The 22,557-nt window shown below is 43.8% G+C and overlaps 2 protein-coding genes across 2 annotated transcripts; both read right to left on the bottom strand.

Annotated features, from left to right (window-relative positions):
* Positions 1–1,444: 1,444 nt before the first annotated feature.
* Positions 1,445–3,083, bottom strand: tmem141 (transmembrane protein 141). The gene is made up of 5 exons (XM_014135169.3): positions 2,861–3,083; positions 2,510–2,576; positions 2,307–2,390; positions 2,047–2,154; positions 1,445–1,879 (listed from the first exon to the last, which is right to left on the bottom strand). Exons 1-5 carry the CDS (start codon positions 2,912–2,914, stop codon positions 1,812–1,814), a joined length of 381 nt encoding a protein of 126 aa, XP_013990644.1. The 5' UTR covers positions 2,915–3,083; the 3' UTR covers positions 1,445–1,811.
* Positions 3,084–18,521: 15,438 nt separating this feature from the next.
* Positions 18,522–21,407, bottom strand: zmynd19 (zinc finger, MYND-type containing 19). Its single transcript, XM_014135159.3, has 6 exons — positions 20,963–21,407; positions 19,849–19,908; positions 19,589–19,695; positions 19,286–19,426; positions 18,941–19,121; positions 18,522–18,738 (listed from the first exon to the last, which is right to left on the bottom strand). The coding sequence occupies exons 1-6, from the start codon at positions 21,011–21,013 to the stop codon at positions 18,595–18,597; spliced, it is 684 nt and encodes a 227-aa protein (XP_013990634.1). The 5' UTR covers positions 21,014–21,407; the 3' UTR covers positions 18,522–18,594.
* Between the last annotated feature and the right edge of the window lie 1,150 nt (positions 21,408–22,557).

A 22,557-nucleotide genomic window follows, 5' to 3' on the forward strand; every position in this document is an offset into this window, starting at 1 on the left:
ATTTTTCTGCCATTGTAATCCTTGGGCGGGACGCCTAAGCGTTTTTTCGGGTCACCTAAGTGCAAACAGTGTAAAAAATAATTAAAACTAAGTGTAAACTTAAACGACTAAAACCAGATATAAAGTATGTAGAAAAGATAATGGACCTATATATTTTAAATAATATAATCTCTGAGAACTAACAATCACCAAAATGAAAACTAGATTGCAGGGAGAAAGGAACATTCCCAAAACAATTTAGCAGTATTCGTTTTTTTTATTGTTTGAGCAAAAGAAACTCGCTTTAAAACTGCAAAAAAAAATCCTCAGCTCCATGGCGGAATATGTAGAATCGTGGGAAATTAGCTTTAAACCTCTTAAGGATTAGCCCCTTTTTTTTCTATTTTCATCAAAAATGACTTCAAAGGAAACACTTTGAAGTTTATGGAAATGTGAAAGGAATGTAGTAGAATATAACACTATAGATCTGGTAAAAGATAATACATAATCTTTGAAATGCAAGAGAAAGGCCGTAATGTATTATTCCAGCCAAGGTGCAATTTAGATTCTGTCCACTAGATGGCATGTGTATGTGCAGCATTTTAGATGAACCATTGAATGAACCATTGAATTTCTGTTGAAAATGTTGAATCAAGACTGCCCAAATGTGCCTAATTTGTTTATTAATAACATTTCATGTTCAAAATTCTGCACTCTCCTCAAACAATAGCATGGTATTCTTTCACTGTAATAGCTACTGTAAATTGGACAGCGCAGTTAGATTAACAAGAATTTAAGCTTTCTGCCAATATCAGATATGTCTATGTCCTGGGAAATGTTCTTGTTACTTACAACCTCATGCTAATCGATTTAGCTCAACCATCCCGTGGAAGGGACACCGATCCCGAAGAAGTTTTAAACTGCAACATTTTCCCTCAGCTGCATGACAAAAGGCGCCTGGCTCGCCACAAGGAGTCACTAGAGAGTGATGAGCCAAGTAAAGCCCCCCCTGGCCAAACCCTCCCCTAACCCAGACGACACTGGGCCAATTGTGCGCCGCCCTGTGATACAGCCTGGGATTGAACCCGGGTCTGTAGTGATGTCGCAAGCACTGCGATGCGCTGCCTTAGACCGCTGCGCCACTCAGGAAGCCCTAGATAAATAGCTTTAGGCTCTCATCTCCAAGATGGGAGCCTCTAAAATGTGTTATAAGATGTTGCCACGCTTTTTGCCACACCCCCTACCAACCCCCTTTTTGATCCAGAAAAAAACCTGCACTCCAAATCCAAATCTCACAGCCTATTGGCCTGGAAATCTGACCCTTACTCATGTGTCAACAGTGGTTTACCTTTGAGGAGATAAAAGCTTAATGATAGACATGATTTCTATTGCATTAAACCCAGTAAATCAAATCAAATTTGATTTGTCACATGCGCCAAATACAAGAGGTGAACTATTTACAGGATATGATCAAATGGACATTGTTTATTCAACCCTCAAGCCCCAAGGACCACTCTTTAACAGATGTTTTTCCCATACCTTTTCCATATATTAAATAAACTATGCACTATACAGTACTCATCTGGACACAAGTCAGGGTGGCCCAATCTGACAAAATGCCATGATCAACTAAAACCCTTACAAGGTTTTCTGATCTATATAAAGGGTTCAATCACTGAACCCACGTGAAACTAAGTCCAGCATGGCAGAACATTGTCCAATGGTGACACAGTTGAACCATAACACATAATACATGTGTTTATTGATAGGGTTGAGTGGGTGAGATGTGAAGCAGAGGACTGGGGTTGCCTGTACATGAGAATGTCCTGTGGTCATTCCATCACATCTCCATATGGGGTCTTCTTAGGCCCAGCTGGTTCCTCAGGGGCAGGCTCTGCTACTGCAATACAGACAGACACAGAGAGATGTCAGAGACCTGAGAGCTGAATAAACCGCTGACCTAATGTCAACCCTTCTTATTTTGTGTCCGTCTTCACAACCAGCATTGAGATTAAGTCCACGTAGTATAGAATGCATAGCATAGAGTAGAACCACTGCTATACTCACTGTGTGGTGTTCGGTCTGGTACTTTCCCTGTCTCTATTAGCATCCATAGGTCAGTGCACTTCATTGTCTCCCAGCGTGTCACTGCATAGCTGCCCACTGACGAAGCCGCTGAAGGGGAGTAGAGGGGGCAATGAAAGGAACAAGGTGAGACAAAGTGGTAGACATGATTGACGGTTAGACAATCATTCTAAACTCTATATTACTGCAAGTTATAGCTAAACATCACATTCTGTCATTTGAGTACACAGGCACACTCTCACCTGTTGAAATCAGCAGGTTCCACTGCAAAGGATATGGAAGCCTCTTCTGAATAACTTTTTGTATGAGAAATAATCCACTTGTCCCTACAATAGAGAGTACAGGAAATGTTAGGGTACATGAAAGAGGCTCCACGATGCATTCATGCATAAATAAATAGTTATTATATGAAGTGAAAACAAAGCATTGGGAGAGTGTCACTCACCCAATATAAAGGTCCCTGTCCCTTTCATAAAGGCATGAGACTGACAGGCAGCATACTGCTGTAAACCCTGAGAGAGAAGAAAGATCGCAAATGGGTTGAATACAAAATGCAATCATCATTTGAGAGATTATTTTATGTTCAATATGTGTCCCAGGTTAGGTAGCTCTGGTCAGAAATCTGAGAACACAACTAGCAAGGAAGAACAAGGAAGGCTGTAAAACCTAGCAAATGTATATAATCGTGTTTAAAATGTCAAAACACAAAGCACGTGTAATCTACAGCTGAGCTACAGCAACCATTCAGCAGTGTCTTGCGTAAAAGGTTGAAGCAGTAGAAAGAGAAAGGACCAACCGGATGTTTTGCTGCAAGCGCATCGTCCACTTTTGTGAGTCCAAGGTTGACCATTTCGTCAATAAACACTTTAATTAAGTTGACGTATTTATTATACCACTACAATATCCAACATATACAAGCCAATGTGTACATAACTGTTATGAAACTTGCAACTTCCGCATAGAGTAAAACAAATCCCGAAGAGTATAATTTTATGAAGTTTTCTGTGATACTAAATGACTCACGACGCCTCGTGGTGTGGGGGCGTCAGTGCAGCTCTTAACTAATGACTGTTGAGAGGCAAAAAGTGTGCATTACTGTATTCACTGTTATGGGTAGATAAATCGTTTTGCTTAGTGGTATTGGTATAATTTATTTTCTGCTGTGTAAACATTTGAAATTTATATATTATGCAAAAGTTTAAGATTTAGTATACAAAAAAAAATTAAAGACCCATTATCAAAACTACAATAGAACAAGCTTGTCACAGTCTTGATTATTTTTTGCTCTGAACATGTAAGATTTTTCAGTGTGATCCAATGCTTTACTCTACTGGTCATAGTCAGCTTTTATTTAGGCAAGTCAGTTAAGAATAAATTCTTATTTACAATGATGGCCTACCAAAAGGACTCCTGCGGGGACGGGGGCTGGGATTAAAAATAAAATAATAGGACAAAACACACATCATGACAAGAGAGACAACACAACGCTACATAAAAGAGAAACCAAAGACAGCAACATAGCAAGGCAACAACACATGATAAAACAGCATAGCAGCAACACAACATGACAGCAGCACAACATGGTAGCAGCACAAAACATGGTACAAACATTATTGGGCACAGACAACAGCACAAAGGGCAAGAAGGTAGAGACAATAATACATCATGCAAAGCAGCCACAACTGTCAGTAAGAGTGTACATGATTGAGTCTTTGAATGAAGAGATTGAGATGAAACTGTCCAGTTTAAGTGATTGTTGCAGCCCGTTCCAGTCGCTAGCTGCAGCGAACTGAAAAGATGAGCGACCCAGGGATGTGTGTGCTTTGGGGATCTTTAACAGAATGTGACTGGCAGAACGGGTGTTGTATGTGGAGGATGAGGGCTGCAGTAGATATCTCAGATAGGGGGGGAGTGAGGCCTAAGAGGGTTTTATAAATAAGCATCAACCAGTGGGTCATGCGACGGGTATACAGAGATGACCAGTTTACAGAGGAGTATAGAGTGCAGTGATGTGTCCTATAAGGAGCATTGGTGGCAAATCTGATGGCCGAATGGTAAAGAACAACTAGCCGCTCGAGAGCACCCTTACCTGCCGATCTATAAATTACGTCTCCGTAATCTAGCATGGGTAGGATGGTCATCTTAATCAGGGTTAGTTTGGCAGCTGGGGTGAAAGAGGAGCGATTACGATAGAGGAAACCAAGTCTAGATTGAACTTTAGCCTGTAGCTTTGATATGTGCTGAGAGAAGGACAGTGTTACCATCTGACCATACTCCCAAGTACTTGTATGAGGTGACTAGCTCAATCTCTAAACCCTCAGAGTTAGTAATCACACCTGTGGGGAGATTCTTCTTACCAAACCACATGACCTTTGTTTTGGAGGTGTTCAGAACAAGGTGAAAGGCAGAAAAAGCTTGTTGGACACTAAGAAAGCTTTGTTGTAGAGCGTTTAACACAAAATCCAGGGAGGGGCCAGCTGAGTATAAGACTATCAACTGCATATACATGGATGAGAGAGCTTCCTACTGCCTGAGCTATGTTGTTGATGTAAATTGAGAAGAGCGTGGGGCCTAGGATCGAGCCTTGGGGTATTCCCTTGGTGACAGGCAGTGGCTGAGACAGCAGATGTTCTGATTTTATACACTGCACTCTTTGAGAGAGGTAGTTAGCCAACCAGGCCAAAAAGCCCTCAGAGACACCAATACTCCTTAGCTGGCCCACAAGAATTGAATGGTCTATCATATCAAAAGCTTTGGCCAAGTCAATAAAAATAGCAGCACAACATTCCTTAATATCAAGGGCAATGGTAACATAATTGAGGACCTTTAAGGTTACAGTGACACATCCATAACCTGAGCGGAAACCAGATTGCATACCCGAGAGAATACTTTAGGCATTAAGAAAGCCAGTCAGTTGATTAGTGTAACAGCTGTCGTGAGAGAGAGTAGACCAAGGTGCAGCGGAGTTAGTGTTCATCATTGAATCTTTAATAGACAAAAGAACACGATACAAAAATAAGAAAACCAACAGCTAAACAGTCCTGTCAGGTGCAAAACACTAACAGAAACTATTACCCACAAAACCCAAAGGAAAAACATGCTCCTTATGTGTGACTCCCAATCAGCAACAACGACCTTCAGCTGTGCCTGATTGGGAGCCACACACGGCCCAAAACAAAGAAATACAAAAACATAGAAAAAGGAACATAGAACGCCCACCCAATGTAACACCCTGGCCTAACCAAAATAAAGAACAAAAACCCCTCTCTATGGCCAGGGCGTTACAATTGGACAAGTTTTTCCAATACTTTTGATAAAAAGGTCAAAATAGAAATAGGCCTATAACAGTTAGGATCAGCTTGATCTCCCCCTATAAATAAAGAATGAACCATGGCTGCCTTCCAAGCAATGGGAACCTCCCCAGAGAGGAGAGACAGGTTAAAAAGTTTGTAGATAGGCTTGGCGATGATAGGAGCAGCAACCTTAATTAAGAAGAAAGGGTCTAAACCATCTGACCCAGATGTTTTTTGGGGGTCAAGTTTAAGAAGCTCCTTTAGCACCTTGGACTCAGTGACCGCCTGCAGGGAGAAACTTTGTAGCGGGACAGGGGAAAAATAGGGAGAAGCATCGGGGATAGTCACATTAGAAGGGGTGGGAGATGAGGAAATGTTGAATGGACAAGGTGGCATGGCAGAGTCAAATAGGAATCCTGACTTAATGAAGTGGTGATTAAAGAGCTCAGCCATGTGCTTCTTGTCAGTAACAATCACATCATCAACATTTAGGGACATGGGCAGCTGTGAGGAAGAGGGTTTATTCTCCAGGTCTTTAACCATTTTCCAGAACTTCTTGGGGTTAGACCCACAGAGAGAGAACTGCTCCTTAAAGTAACTAACTTTGGCCTTCCAGATAGCCTGAGTGCACTTATTTCTCATTTGCCTGAACGGGAGCCAGTTAGCCGGAGTATGCATGTGCCTGAGTATGCATGTAACTCCGCAAGATCACGGTCGAACCAGGGGCTGAACCTGTTTTTAATTCTCATTTTCTTTATGTTTGTTAACAATACCACTGAAAATATAAAAAAATGTCCAAGCGTCTTCGACAGAGGGGAATCAAGCTGATTCTATACCATTTTACAGAGGCCAGTTCGTGAAGGTTTGCTCATTCAAGTTTTTTAAGCAAGCGTCTATGACAAATCAGGAAAGCTCGTTTCACTGAGTAGCCATTATGAACACAGGCTGTAATACAGTGATCACTAAGGTCATTACAGAAAACACCAGACTGATACCCATCAGGATTATTTGTGAGGATAACATAGAGGAGAGTAGCCTTTTCTGGGTGTTTGGAGTCATACCTTGTGGGATTGGTAATAATCTGAGAAAGATTTATGGAGTCCCATTGCTTTAGGACTTGGTCAGGTGGTTTAAGCATGTGCCAGTTTAGGTCACCTAGCAGGACACATTCAGACTTAGTGTAAGGGGTCAGGAGAGAGCTTAGGGCAGGTAGGGTACAGGCCGGTGCTGGAAGAGGACGATAGCACCCAGCATCAGTCAACAAAGAGCTATTTGAAAGTTTAATACTTAAAACCAGCAAATCAAATTGTTTGGGGACAGACTTGGTGGAGACAACTGAGCACTGAAGGTGATCGTTGGTAAAGATTGCCACTCCCCCACCTTTGGAAGATGTCTTGTCGAAAAAGGTTACAACCAGAAAGGTTAACATTAGTATTCAAAATACTCTTCCTTAACCACGTCTCAGTAATGACCAACACATCTGGCTTGGAGCTGTGAACCCACGCTTTGAATTGATCCATTTTAGGTAATAAGCTTCTAGTGTTAACATGCAGAAAACCCAGGCTTTTCCGAGAGCAGAAATCAGTGTAGCAGATATCAGAGCACAAGTCAGAATTGTGGCTAGCAACCGTAGATGGGTCAGGGTGTACATGCACATTTCCAGATATCATCAGCAGTAATACAATCAGGGCAAGGCAGAGGACAGGGAGAGCTCTGCAGTGTTGATTTATAACATTTGAATGTGCATTAGATGACAACAAGATCATATTATACAGCAATTTCAGTAACATGAATACAAAGCCGGCGAGAGGTGGTTAGAATAGGATGGAAGGCCAAAAGTCAGTGTAACCAATAGAGAGTCAGAGTCCCGAGTGTGGGAACAAACAGTCTGTCCCACGGTTAGGTAAACAAGAAAGTTCATAGTCAACAAAGCATGCAGGAGTCATGAGGCAAAAAACAAAATAGCAAAATGCACAAGATTTTTTTTAAATATATAACGACTTGGGACTAGTCATTGTAAGTTCAGAGTCACTCGCCCCAACAGTGCGTGTGTGCTGGAGGCGAGCGACAGCTTGGGAGAGAGGGGAGGGGGGCGGTACCTGTACCAGACAGGGGGAGACAGGCCAAGACAGAAGGTGAACAGATCGCCAGGTGGAATTCAAGCAGCAGTGCAGCAGGCAACGGGAGTAGATGTCACCCACTTGGGAGAAGCTTTTATTTCTGGAGGCAGATTTCTTGTAGAAAATGCCAGTGGATGGTCTCTGAACAGCAGGAGGGGGCTTCAAAGACCTCTGGATTTGGGTGGGGCAGGCTGCGAGAGACTCTTGCACTTGTTGGGCCCAAAGGCCTCGACACCTCTCACTTCACACCTCAGTGCTAATTGAAGTTGCATCTGGTCTGTCCTAGCAAGCCTGGCAGCCTTAACTCAGCATTCAGTCCCCATAAAGTTTGGTCAAGTTTGTTGTTAGAGAATGGCTTCCTCTGATTTCGCTCTGTACTCTTGATCCTGTTATAAGTCTGGTCCTAGAACAGAAATCGACTCAGAGAGGGTTATTGTTATAGTAAGGGATTTCAAGGCATAATACACGACACGACGATGAGACAGCCTACATGGAGGTCAGAGACCCGGCAATGTGGTGCCAGGATAACCTCTCCCTCAACGTCACTAAGACAATGGAACTGATCGTGGCATGGACTCAATAAGGTGCTGAAAGCATTCCACAGGGATGCCGGCCCATGTTGACTCCAAAGTTTCCCACAGTTGTCCTTTGGGTGGTAGACCATTCTTGATACACAGGAAACTGTTGAGCGTGAAACACCCAGCAGCATTGCAGTTCTTGACACTAACCAGTGTGCCTGGCACCTACTACCATACCCAGTTCAAAGGCACTTAAATATTGTGTCTTTCCCATTCACCCTCTCAATGGCCCAAATACACAATCCATGTCTCAATTGACTCAAGTCTTAAAAAAATCCTTCTTTAACCTGTCTTCTCCCCTTCATCTTCACACTCCCTAAGTCCAGAACAGACTCCGGGAAACACACAGTACTACATGGAACTCTATTCCACACCAAGTTACTCATGCAAGAAGTAAAATCAGATTGAAAAAAAAAACACCTTATGGAACAACAAACTGTGAGGAGACACATGCTAGCACACGCACTCCACACATAATAGTATTGTTGTATGGTGGTATTGTACATTTTGTGTTGTGGATAAGTAGTGGTGTAGTAATGTTATATGATCTGTTTTATTTGTAATTTTTTGTGTGATGTGCCTTAATGTGTTTGGACCACAGGAAGAATAGCCGCTGCCTTGGCAACAGCTAATTGGGATCCCTAATAAAATACATGGATTGAAGTGGATTTAACAAGTGACATCAATAAGGTATCATAGATTTCACCTGGACAGTCATGGAAAGAGCAGGTGTTCTTAATATGTTGTACACTCTATGTACACATCTACCTCCCTGTACCCCTGCACGTCGACTCGGTACTGGTACCCCATGTATAGTAGAGTTATTGTTAATCATTGGGAATTTATTTATTGCGTTATTATTTTTCTATTTTTTCTCTGCATTATTGGGAAGGGCCCATAAGTAAGAATCACTGTTAGTCTATACCTGTTGTTTTTGAAAACGTGACATATAAAATTAGATATGATATTTGTAACATGCTCTGATACTCACCAACAGGTCATTCAGAAAGTATTCAGACCCCTTGACTTTTTCCACATTTTGTTACATTACAGCCTTATTGAAAAATTGATTAAATTGCCCCCCCCCCCCATCAATCTACAGACAATACACCATAATAACAAAGCAAAAACAGCTTTAGAAATTTGTGCAAATGTATAATAAATAAAAAACAGAAATTTCACATTTACATAAGTATTCAGACCCTTTACTCAGTACTTTGTTGAAGCACCTTTGGCAGCGATTACAGCTTCAAGTCTTCTTGGGTATGACACTACAAGCTTGGAACACCTCTATTTGGGGAGTTTCTCCCATTCTTCTCTGTGGATCCTATCAAGCTCTGTCAGGTTGGATGGAGAGCGTTTCTGCACGGCTATTTTCAAGTCTCTCCAGAGATGTTCGATCGGGTTCAAGTCCGGGCTCATTTACTCAAGGACATTCAGAGACTTGTCCCAAAGCCACTCCTGCATTGTCTTGGCTGCGTGCTTAGGGTCATTGTCCTGTTTGACCTCTTGTCCTGTCGGTCCTCTTGGTGATGGGCAGGCTCTAACAGCACCCTTTGGAAGTGATGGCCGTTACAGTACAGGTATAGGCTGTGTTGGTGGCCTCGGCTGTACGGACCTTCACCGCCACACAGGGGCCAACCTCTTCCCCAGGCCCCAATGCACACACACTCAGCTGGTACAGGGTTCCTGGGGACAGACCACCCACTATAGCCCTAGCAAAGAGAAATGTACAAAAGACATTTGGTGTTATGGTAAATGTTTAAGGCTGCTGTTAGTAAAATCTGCATTGACTGGAGTAGCATAATTTACCCCAGCTCTATTAGCGCTTGACCACGATACAGTTGATACACCTTGGGCTTTAGCTTGCCCGCCGGTGAAACCCAACTCCGTCGCACATGAGACGCTGTGCATCCAATCACATGCAGCTCCTGTGGAGGACCAGGCCTTGTCCCTCCATCCTCTGATTCTATGGCCAATAGCACAGGGTCACTGCAGGTGCCCCCATCAGAGGTAGAGTGGAGCAGTCAATGAGAGTTCATGTCCATGTTTGAGGATGAAGACAGACATGGTCACATGACTTAGGGTTCCAAGATAGAGAACAGTCTCTGTCCAGAAGGCTGAGGACCGAAAAAGAGTATCAGGCAACTGCTTACACAATGATACCTTTTGATATTGGTTGACTATTTCCAATTCTACATTGAATGACACAATGTTGCTTGTCCATGTAACAATTTTTATTTTTTCATTTATGTTTCCTCTAAAAATATTATGATCCTTGGAGTGGGTCTATTTGGTGAAAAGGTCCCTATAATAAAACTCCTTAACGTTCCTGCAGTCAGCTGACCTGTATATGATCTCTAGCCCATTCTCAAGGAAACACTTCTCCTAGGACACAGTGCAGGCCCCCAATGGGAGGAGTCTAGTTGTCAGGGGTTTGGAAAGCAGCTACAGGTTCCTAAGACATGAGTTCACTTCCTCCCTGAGCTCCTGGCCAATGGAGGGAGAGCTGGAGAGAGACTGGAGGGGAGTCAGAATGGGATTGAGACCACAGGAGGTTGGTAGTACCTTAATTGGGGAGGATGGGCACGTAGTAATGGATGGAGCAGAATGGTATGAAATACATCAAACATTGTTTCCATGTGCTTGATGCCATTCGTTCCGTTCCAGCCATTATTATGAGCCGTCCTCCCCTCAGCAGCCTCCCCTGATTGAGACATAAATGTAAGTAACAACAAAATGTACATTTCATTGGTTGAGGTGTTGTTTATCCCTATTGAAAAGAGTATGCCATTGTCATTTTAATGTAATTATACCACCAATAATTGATAACTAATGGATATTGATATATAATCAAACTTATATAGTAATATGATCAATACAGTAATAGACATCCTATTGATATTAGCCTATTTTTCAAGCTATGTAATAACTGACCAACCAAGCATACATGGCATTCCAAGTTTGTTGGAATAACCTGGTTCAACAGAGATGTTCCAGAGAGTACTGTAATGAGCCAATATTCAGTCGCTACTCGACAAACCTGTGCTCTCACGTGTAACATTCCAGCTGTTCGTGACAATACTTTCACTGCCTTGTGAGAGTGTCACGTCCTGACCATAGAGAGCTCTTATTTTCTATGGTAGAGTAGGTCAGGGCGTGACTGGGGGGGTTTATCTAGTTTATTTATTTCTATGTTGTGGTTTTTGTATGATTCCCAATTAGAGGCAGCTGGTCATCGTTGTCTCTAATTGGGGATCATATTTAAGTAGTTGTTTTTCCCCACCTGTGTTTGTGGGGTATTATTTTGAGTTAGTGCATGTAGCACCTCTTTAGTCACGTTTTGTTTATTCTTTATTGTTTTTGTATTTTGGCTAAGTTTCACATATTAATAAAGATGTGGAACGATACTCACGCTGCGCCTTGGTCCTTCTCTACACACAAACGTGACAGAATATCCCACCACCCACGGACCAAGCAGCATGCCCAGGAGGAGCAGGGATCCTGGGCATGGGAGGAAAGCCAGGAGTGGAGGACATCCTGGATTTGGGATGAAATAATGGCAGGAGACAAAAGCCTGCCCTGGAAGCAGGCGGAAGCAGCGAGGGAGGAGAATCTGCGACTCCGGGGTTCACGACCACGAAGACAGCCCGAAAGACACGCCACATTTTTTGGGGGGGGGGCACACGGGTTGGTCGGCGAAGCCGAGGGGTGAGTCTGAGAGCAAAGAGGAATATTGGGAGAGACTGAGCGAGGAGTACTGTGAGATAGTTGAGGGGTGTGATGAGAGAGAGCTGTTGGTTTGGCGTAGTATGTACGCCATTTTCCCTGAGGAGCATGTCAGCCGTCAGATGCCACCTGAGTCAGCTCCCCGTACTCATCCCGAGAAGTGTGTTAAAGTTCCAGTACAAATGAGGCCGGCTATACGCACCAGGTCTCCAGTGCGCCTTCACAGCCCAGTACGTCCTGTGCCAACTCTCCGTACTCACCGTGGGGAGCGTGTGACCGGTCAGGCACCATGTTTTGCGGTGATACGCACGGTGTCTCCAGTGCGTATTCACAGCCCAGTGCGTCCTGTGCCAGCGCCCCACACTTGCCGGGCTAAAGTGAGCATCCAGCCAGGACGGATTGTGCCAGCTCTACGCTCCAGACCTCCAGTGAGCCTCCACAGCCCAGTATGTCCTGTGCCTGCTCCTCGCACTCTCACTGAAGTGCGTGTGCCCAGTCGGGTACGTCCTGTGCCTGCTCCTCGCACTCGCCCTGAAGTGCGTGTCACCATTCTGGCGCTACCTGTTCCAGCTCCACGCACCAAGCCTCCAGTGCGCCTTCCCAGTCCAGAGCTTCCAGCAACAGTTCCCGGTCCGAAGCTTCCCGGTGACGGTTCCCGGTCCAGAGCTTCCGGCGACGGTTCACGGTCCGGAGCCTCCTGAGACGGTCCACGGTCCGGACCCTCCTGGTTTTGCGGTCTTGGGGGGGGGGGGGGGGGTACTGTCATGTCCTGACCATAGAGAGCTCTTATTTTGTATGGTAGAGTAGGTCAGGGCGTGACTGGGGGGTTTATCTAGTTTATTTATTTCTGTGTTGGGTTTTTTGTCTGATTCCCAATTAGAGGCAGCTGGTCATCGTTGTCTCTAATTGGGGATCATATTTAAGTAGTTGTTTTTCCCACCTGTGTTTGTGGGATATTATTTTGAGTTAGTGCATGTAGCACCTCTTTAGTCACGTTTTGTTTATTCTTTATTGTTTTTGTATTTTGGCTAAGTTCACATATTAATAAAGATGTGGAACGATACTCACACTGTGCCTTGGTCCTTCTCTACACACAAATGTGACAGAGAGAGAATGGAAAGGGTGAGGGGCTGTGCTTCAGCCAGGAATCTATCTGGCTACACTATGATAGACTGTGAAATATTTTCCATGTTCTCTAATGGTACAGTGATAGCGAGATGAATGCTTCTTGATGACAGAATGAGCCAGGCCCTAGGGTGTCAGATGGAGTGACGTACATACATGGCAGCGAACCAGGAACTGTCCTGGTCTTCTGTTTGTAAGCAGTAAAGAAGGGAATCAAGCAGACTGGGGAAGGAGGGGCTATCCAGCACCAGAGCGTGTCCATCTTCTGTTACTAGGCAACTCAATGCAAAACAGGCTGTCTGTCCCGCCTCTGGCTCAGCCACCTCACTCATCAGGGCTTGTAGACGGTGAACCTGGAGAGATTAACAAAACAATACCCCTTTGAATAACAGAGCTTGGTGTGGATTCAAAATCAAGATAACCTGTCAGTGTCAATCTTTGATTAAACAATCTGAGGTAGTGAAGCAATAACACAATTCCTACTGGCATGGCATTCTGAGATGAGTAGCGCAGTATCATGGCAGCGCTGTGTTTTGCCACACAAGACCTTATCCCCCTGTGTCCTTGCCTCTGTCCGATGTGGCTTTGTGCCAGGAGGCTTAAGGTGCTGGGGACTGAGGGGTGGCGTAACAAGCCTTGGCAGGCCACCTTACACAGGGACAGCCTGGCCAGGATCAGGGCAGCAGAGTTGACTGTTCTCCCGTCCTTGGTCCAGCAGGTTCAACAGGCTGGTCAAAACCTGCCCAAACACAGCCTGGTCTCTCTGTAGCCACCCACGCCCAGCCAAGCTCTCAACCTGAGAGAGAGGGATGATTCAAGTCAGAGGGTTACTGGTAAGGCTGCCACACCCACACACCAAAGAGGCTAAGGCACCAGCAGCATTCATCACAATGTCTGGATCATGTCTGGTTAGGAGTTGCCCTAGAGTCCCAACAAGGCCGTTGCTCCACTTTGGAGCCATGGCCTGCAGCTGCTGCACAACCTCTTTCCACCAGGACTCCAAGAAGATAGGCTGCAGTACTGCAAAGCCTGAATGAGCAGAGGGAAAAAACATTAACCACCGGTCAAGAGCTGCCACATTGTAAAGCCAGACATTAATATACTTTAGAGATTATGTATGTGCGTCTCAGAACCATGGTAATACAAATTACAAACAGTAGCAGTAAACATTATTATTTTCAGTAGTCACAATAAACTCAGGCGTAGTCAAGGGAAGCCAGCTTCCAGCCTCCATATGACTTATTGGTGTGACATGGGTCAGGACAGGCCATCAGTTGTCATGTGTGGTATTATTTCAGGACTTTAGTGCCTTTGTGGTTAATATAACCTTTATTTAAAAAGGCAAGTCAGTTAAGAACAAATTCTTATTTACAATGACGGCCTACCCCAGCCAACGCTGGGCCAATTGTGCACCGCCCTATGGGACTCCCAATCACAGCCATATGTGATACAGCCTGGATTCAAACCAGGGACTGTAGTGACGCCGCTTGCAGTGAGATGCAGTGCCTTAGACTGCTGTGCCACTCGGGAGCCCTATAAAAAGGGAGTCTAAGTTTAATGATTTGGATATGATTGCCTGTGTAGCGTTCCAACAAGATGCAGTCTGTCTTACAATAATACCCATTTAATTCTATTAACATAAGCTTTAAATACTCACTGGGTCGGTGCTGAGTGAGAGTTGTGGCTCAGATACAGACGTGTGAAATCCATAAAGGCTGTCCATTAAGTCCAGTTAAATATCCACTGTGCTCAGGTGTGCAAAAATATTGTTCTGTTGAAAGCATTGCAATCTGTCCGTTAGTGCTATGATAACACCATTCGAGCATCTGGGCAAATTGTACCGCAACTAAGATAGACTTGTGACATTTTCTAGTAGCAGTCGCAGTGTTTTTCCACAAAAAAATGTTTATCCTTTAACCGCTTTTTCACATCGGCCCTAATTCAATATAGTGAGGGTTTCTCACTCCTCTGCCTGGGTTGGGTTCGCTTGGGGAATGTTAAGGAGGGGATAAACATCACAGGCTCCTTATGCTCCTATCTCTGGTCCCAGAGAGCTGCACAGTACCAGACCAGCCCACTGATCACCATGTTGACATTGAGTAAAGGTTATTCATTCCATTTTACTTAGACACACATTAAACTGTCCAGGCTCCTTTATTTGTACATTTGCCCACTGTCCCCTTTTTACTCTAGTTTATTCACACCTGCAAATAGACTTAGGCAATAGCCTACATTTTCAAGGGGTAAGGATCTGATTTTACAAGCTCCACAATAAATTCCCTGCTCTCATTTTCTGAGCCTAACCCTGATATGCAGCCCCTAAAAATTGCCTCTATGTAAAACCATTATAATATGCTAAATGAAAGATTGACCGTTTCGTAAATATACAGTACATTCGGAAAGTATTGAGTCCCCTGGATTTTTCCCACATTTTGATGCATAACAGCCTTATTCTAAAATTGATTAAATATCATCTGTCAGGTTGGATGGGGAGCGTCGCTGCACTGCTATTTTCAGGTCTCTCCAGAGATGTTCGATCAGGTTCAAGTCCGGGCCACTCAAGGACATTGAGACTTGTCCTGTAGCCTCTCCTGCGTTGACTTGGCTGTGTGCCTAGGGACCATCGCCCCAGTCTGAGGTCCTGCACACTCTGGAGCAGGTTTTCATCAAGGATCTCTCTGTACTTTACTTGATTGATCTTTCCCACGATCCTGACTAATCTCCCAGTCCCTGCCGCTGAAAAACTGTTGCACCACCATGCTTCACCGTAGGGGTGGTGCCAGGTTTCCTCCAGATGTAGCGCTTGGCATTCAATCTTGGTTTCATCAGACCAGAGAATCTTGTTTCTCATGGTCTGAGTCCTTTAGGTGCCTTTTGGCAAACACCAAGCAGGCTGTCATGTGCTTTTTACTGAGGAGTGGCTTCCATCTGGCCACTTTACCAGGCTTTACAAGGCCTTATTGGTGGAGTGCTGCAGAGATGGTTGTCCTTCTGGAAGGTTCTCCCATCTCCACAGAGGAACTCTGGAGCTGTCAGAGTGACCATCGTGTTCTTGGTCACCTCCATGACAAAGGCTCTTCTCCCCCGATTGCTCAGTTTGGCCGGGCGTCCAGCTCTAGGAAGTCTTGGTGGTGCCAAACTTCTTCCATTTAAGAATGATGGAGGCCAGTGTGTTCTTGGGGACCTTCAATGCTGCAGACATTTTTTGATACCCTTCCCCAGATCTGTACCTCGACACAATCCTGTCTCGGCACTCTATGGACAATTCCTTTGACCCAATGGCTTGGTTTTTGCTCTGACATGCATGGTCAACTGTGGGACCTTACATAGACAGTTGTGTTCCTTCCAAATCATGTCCAATCAATTGAATTTACTACAGGTGGACTCCAATCAAGTTGTAGAAACATCTCAAGGATGATCGATGGAAACAGGATGCAACTGAGCTCAATTTCAAGTCTCATAGCAAAGGGTCTGAATACTTATGTAAATAAGGTATTTCTGTTTTTATTTTTAATACATTTGCAAACATTTCTAAAAACCTGTTTTCATTTTGTCATTATGGGGTATTGTGTGTAGATTGATGAGGAACAAAAATATTTAATACATTTTAGAATAAGGCTGTAGCGTAACAAAATGTGGAAAAAGTCAAGGGGTCTGAATACTTTCCGAATGCACTGTATCCAAATGAACCAACATCATAAATCATAGGCAAGTGAAAAACAGACATTTTTGTGGTGTCATACCAAGAGGGTCTCTTAAACTCCCACAAGGGTCATACATCAATGTGAAACATTTTATTTCATTTTACAGTTATCCCCAACTTTAGTCTTTATTCTGATTAATGCTTTTTCCTTTACCAATTAAAAAAAAAAATAATTTAGACACCCAATGGTCCAAACTCTCCCTCCCCCTAAAAAAATATAATAGTGGGGTATGTTAAAACAACTCAGTGCAGTGTTATGAACCGGTCTACATACATAACTAACAATCAACGTGTTGCATGTATTACATCTGTCTGCTTGTTACATGCTAGATCTGTGAATGTTTGTCAGGATTCATCATCAACTAAAGAGACAACAGGAAGACTAATGCCACATTCAAAACAACTGGGAAATCTCAGACTTCCGACTTCAGTGCATTCAAGAAAACTGGGAAGTCAGAAAAAAACTAGCTCCAATTGGGAAAATAATTTTGAATGGTCATGGAACTCAATTCCAAGTCGTAAGCTGGCATCTTTCTAGAGCTCCGACTTTCCGACCTAAAGATCACCAATGTCATGATTGGACCTTGGTTATTTCTGAATTCCCAGTTGTCTTGAAAGCACCTTAATCTCATTCCCAGACACTTCTGCCCAAATGTGCAAAGAGCCCGGTAGACCAACGGTTCAAACTTCTCCAGCCAACACAGAAAAACCAAGAGAAACTCCCAGCGCATAGGCATTGGCTTAATTTACCAATCATCTCCCACAACACCTTCTCCTAATTCTACCCTGTATGCTAGCACAACCCAAGCACAGAGTCAGACGACTAGCTAAAATTAAACTACAAGTACTTTACTCAGGTCACTCCCATAAAATGCTATGGTCACTACCACTAAAAGCCAACTTTGAATCATTGATGTACCAGGCTTATATTCACTGTGTGGAATAGCATGGGAGCGAGGTTACAGGAAGACAAACTTTGAGCAGGTGTGCATGAATAGTACACTGAGGGGGTGATCTGTAAAATGTATTATTTCATCTACGATCACTTGGACATAGAACAGATCTCTTTAATGACTGATGTGTAGAAAACAAAACATTAGGGCCATTTCATACAATCCAAGAACAAACTGACGTAGCCTGTCCAATGGCCAACCTGGGTTTAAGTTGTTCCCAGGACATCCCTTAAACGTTAGCGACAGGGTGTGAGCGTCTGGAAGGGAAACCGAACAGATCGCATCAAGAGACAGATTCATTCAGGGATGTTCAACACAGGAAAGTAACAATGCCTCTACAAGTGATCAAGTCCAAAAATCAATAACCCCTTCCCACCCTCCCCAAAAACTAAGTGACAAAATAATAATACACAGACAAAAGCACCCCCCCCCCAATGTTCAACACTTTATCTATATCCTTCAGTCCATAATGGCAGCACACACAATACTGCTAGTGTGAAACAGCATGGAAAATCTGTTTTATGTTGGTCTTGGAGCATGACAGGAAGGTGTCTTGAGTATGTGCACCAAAGGTCCAAGAGGGAGTAGTAGTACAGTGGAAAGGTCCATGTCCATTGTACCAGGTGAACAGCAGGCACTGTCATCCCTATATCCCTGTACACACGGCATTACTGGTTGGTGGGTGGGAGTAAGGAGAAAGCTGATGACAACTGTAATCAATTGTAGTCCAAAAGAAGCATGGACAGTTTCATCCATGTGACCTCTTCTTACTCAAACATACAAATTCATAGCAGCAGGTAGAGCTCCAGGAGGATCTCCCTCTCCAAAAAAAAGCAAGTTATGGAGATTTGTCAGTTCTGTGAACTGGTTGTAGTTTTTTTTTTTTTTTAAATCTTCCCACCCTTTCAACCAACCAACATTGTCCTCTGTCATTCGTCTCTGTCAGCAGATTCTTCTCCCCCCCCCCCCCCCCCCCCTGCACTTCATTTCCACCCCCCAATTCCCCTATTCTGGTGATTGATTCAGAGATCATCGCTCAGGTTCAGACTCCAGGGCTAGGACCCTCTTGCGCTCCCGACACTGCTTCTTGTGGGCGGGCCAGTCCCTCTGCTGGCATTGGGAGCCACAGTAGCGAGCCACCTGACAGCGGCCACAGATGTTGAACTCTCTAAGCTGTGGGCAGATGGAATACAAAGTCAGACTGGTGGAACGACACTATACTGAGACTATTATATTAAACACCTCAAAATAGCAACAATAATCTATGTTAGCCTCTGATCACAAATATCCTCAAAGCCATGTACTTCAGCACTCCCTTCCCAAGAGTGAGTGAAAATAACAGAAAAGAGCAGAATATATGGGTAGCAGTACATACTCTCCTCTCGATGAGCGAGCAGGGTGGGTAGTGACACTCGTAGTAAGTACAGGAGCACTCCTCCTCCTCCACCAGCTCTCCGTTAGCATTGTAGTAGCGGGTACGACTGAGCTCCAGGTACTGCTCCTCTACGGGGTCAGCTGGTACCTGCTGGATGGCCAGCCAGTACAAAGACTGCTCTCTACAGGGATAGAAAAAAAGACAAGTTCAAAGTTATGCCAAGTCTGAATAATCTTGTATTTTCTCAATATTATGTTGTCTTTTCCTCAGTAAAGAAGTGATGAGTACTAGAAGAGCAGAATATAGCTCTAGTAATTGTAGTGGTGAAGTGCACAGCTGTAATACCTTTGCTTGCTGGAGATTTCCTCTGGTTTGGGGCTCCAACCCACGGGGACCAGTCGCAAGTTGTCCAGACGGTTATCCACTGTAACAGAGTTTATGTGGACTACTTGGAAGCTGGGAGCGATGCCTCCTCTGTGTTTCTCCCTGGATAAACATTAAAATCGCCTTTTGACTCAACCAGTCTGCCAGCATCACACACTGAATATGAAGCACGTAGTTTGTTTGATAAAGGCAAAAATCTGCCCTAACCGACAGACTATGAGGATGTATTTAGGAGCAGATTGTGGGGATGGGACACCAACTCACCAGAGCAGCTCGTGCAGTGGCCTGCCAGCCCAGCGCCCTTTGCCAATGTCGAAGGCATAAGCAAAGATCTTTGCCCCATTGCCATCTGCATCTACCTCCATGCGTGCCTGAAAAATATAGTGTAACATTGATTTATTTATCCCAGGCCTCATAGTCAAGACAAGTGCAGTTGTTTATACCAGGGCCAGGATAGAGTGGGAATGGTCTCTGACTAGAATGACCCTCACACACAACCTCCACATAAATCCTCACCCACTTACCTCGAAAGCATAGTTCTCCACCAATGGTATGTCCTGTTCATCGATCAGTGTGTACTTTGTCTGCAAAATAATGTACAGTTATTGCCACATGTAATGTGGGTTTACACAATTATTGTGTGGAATTAACAACAATGGGGCGAGATTACAACAATGAGGTGTGTGAGATGACCCCAAAATCAGATGACCTAACACATGTGATGGTATAATCAAGAGCCTGAGTCAAGTTACATTTGCTTTGAGTATGTTAGCATTCATGAAACATTGCTATCGATCACACTGACTGGCACGCAAAAGCACAACGTTGTTGGACTATTATATATGGTCTCTAGGTGAATGTTCCAGGGGGTCACTCCATTACACGTGATATGTCCAAGTGGTTCTCATTTCTACAAGTGACATTTCAATGTTTACCAACTGTCCTAGCTAAAAACATGAGGAGACAAATATTCAAGTCACTGTTCAAATTCGTCTGGTAAAAACTGTTTGACGTAGCTACCCTAAACAAAACACTAGCTAGGCGTAGCTACATGTCAATAATGGCACATAGGAGACTAAGTTTGGCAGCCTTCAAATGTAAAGACAAAAAATAAGATCGTTTTTTTAATAAAATAAATACCGTTGTTAGCTAAAACAAAGGTAACAAACGTTACTTGAGAGCTGTCATGCCGGTGTTTCTTATAGAGCGTGGCAATGGCTTCCTACTACTTCACTAGCCAGTGTCGCCAGTTAGCTACATTACAATTTGCTTGACCGTTTGTGAAGTGTGCATTTGGATGCCAGGATATTTTTTACTTTTTTAACATTGACCCATGCCATCGTTGCGTCCATAAATGAGCTAGTTAGCTACGAACGTTGGTTAAATGTAGCTAGCTTCAGCATGGCTAGCTAATTAATAGGTTGTTCTGGACGGCTTCGAGAGAAAACAAATCCAGCGAAACATTTATATTAGGCCACCTAGAATTCTAAAAAGATCCACGACTTATGTCTGTCTGTTTTCCATATTAAAACATATTCAATGCCAGCCATCACCTATCTCAACGAGCCATTTTGTAAGCACTTTTGTGATCCCCTCCCCTTCTTGTCGCACACATGGCAGTCCCCGGATCCAGCTCACCTTCCCGGCCACACGGCCAAGTCGAACAATCCCGAGCTTGAAATCCGACATTGGAAGAGCGGTCGATCAAGGGGCGAAATGTAAGAACAGGCGAGGCGATTTACTCGTGTAAAAGTCGTCAGGGCGACCCCCCAGACCCGACTTACTGCCAGTTTGGTTAAATAGGGTCAATCGATGGCCGAATTTGGTCCTCCCCACCGGCTAACAAACCTCCGTGACACACCGCTGGCGTAGAAGAAAGCAAGGCAAGATTTGGGGGAGGGTACGAAGAAGCTAAACATTTTTCAACCACTGAGAATACAGCTTTGCAAAGCTTCAGTCCAATCCAAAAAAGCGTTACATAGTTTGTGTTCTTAATCTATTGTCCTATCCGATTCTCCAATCAAAGACGGGGATTTATTTTGAGCACCACTCATTTCTCTCCTGACGCCATCAAGTTTCTACTGCTTGTTCCTGTGTATTCCGACAGTGCTCTGTCATTTTAGCGCGAAAACAGAAGCGGTAGGGTTGCCGGGTGCCAGGCAGGAGTAGCCCATGGATGGAACGACGCTTGGATTGCCCTGCCCTGTTTTATGTGATTGTAATCCCTGTTAGATTCCGAGTAGATTTCGAGTAGGCCTAGCTATTCGATTCAGAGTAGATTTCTACACTCTGATTCAAGTGTTCTGCGTTATTTAGTCCAGTGGTTCTCAAACCTAGACATTTCGCAATTGTATTGTAGCCCTGAACTAACTCACCTGGTTCACACAGTCAAGGGCTTGATGTTTTGTTGACAGTTTGAAACTGGTTTGCTAGTTGTGGAATAGTTCAAATACATGGAAGGCATGGGAGTCCCTGAGGAGAACCCCTTATTTAGTCCACCAGACAGGTGGTTGTCTGTTTCCTCCTTCAAAATAAAAACGATTACATTTTTTAATGCAACAGTTTTTATCCCCCTTTCCCTTTTTGTGCATTTTATTTCCGTCAATGGAAATGTATCTCTGAAATTGCACTTTAAATACATTTGATGTTAAGTTTATTTAGGCCTAATTAAAATGGCCAAAGGTGCTAGGCATAGGCTAGAAACCTAGATTAGACCTACACGTTTACTGTGGGGTTTACGGTACGCAATTTATTTTATAAAATAGGGTACGCAATTTATTTTATAAAATACAGTACGCAATTTATTTTATAAAACGTTCTAATGCCACGTTGAAATCAAGTTGGAAACTCTGAACCTCCGAGTTAAAATTAACGTAAATTATTTGCATAGAGCTTCCTATTGGTTTATTCTGATACTTCCCAAATCAGAAACTCCAGGTAGTCCTATCAGAGTTTCGGACATGAAGTGAACGACCCCGAGTATAATCAGTCATGTGCATATTGCTGCGTTTAAAAACAACTGGGAACTCAGGAATCTCCGACTTCAGTGCGTTCACGACAAATGGAAACTGAAAAAAATTAAGCACGGACTTTGAATGGTCATCCAATTCTGAATTGCAAGTAATAAACTCGGTCATGTTGCCGCATTCAAAACAATTGGGAACTCGGAAAATACGACGTCAAATCGTGACGTCAGTGACCTTCAGGTCAGATAGTCGCGTCTCTAGAAAGAG

The sequence above is a fragment of the Salmo salar genome, chromosome 01 (genome assembly GCF_965601325.2).
Source record: "Salmo salar chromosome 01, fSalSal1, whole genome shotgun sequence".
NCBI classification, from domain to species: domain Eukaryota; kingdom Metazoa; phylum Chordata; class Actinopteri; order Salmoniformes; family Salmonidae; genus Salmo; species Salmo salar.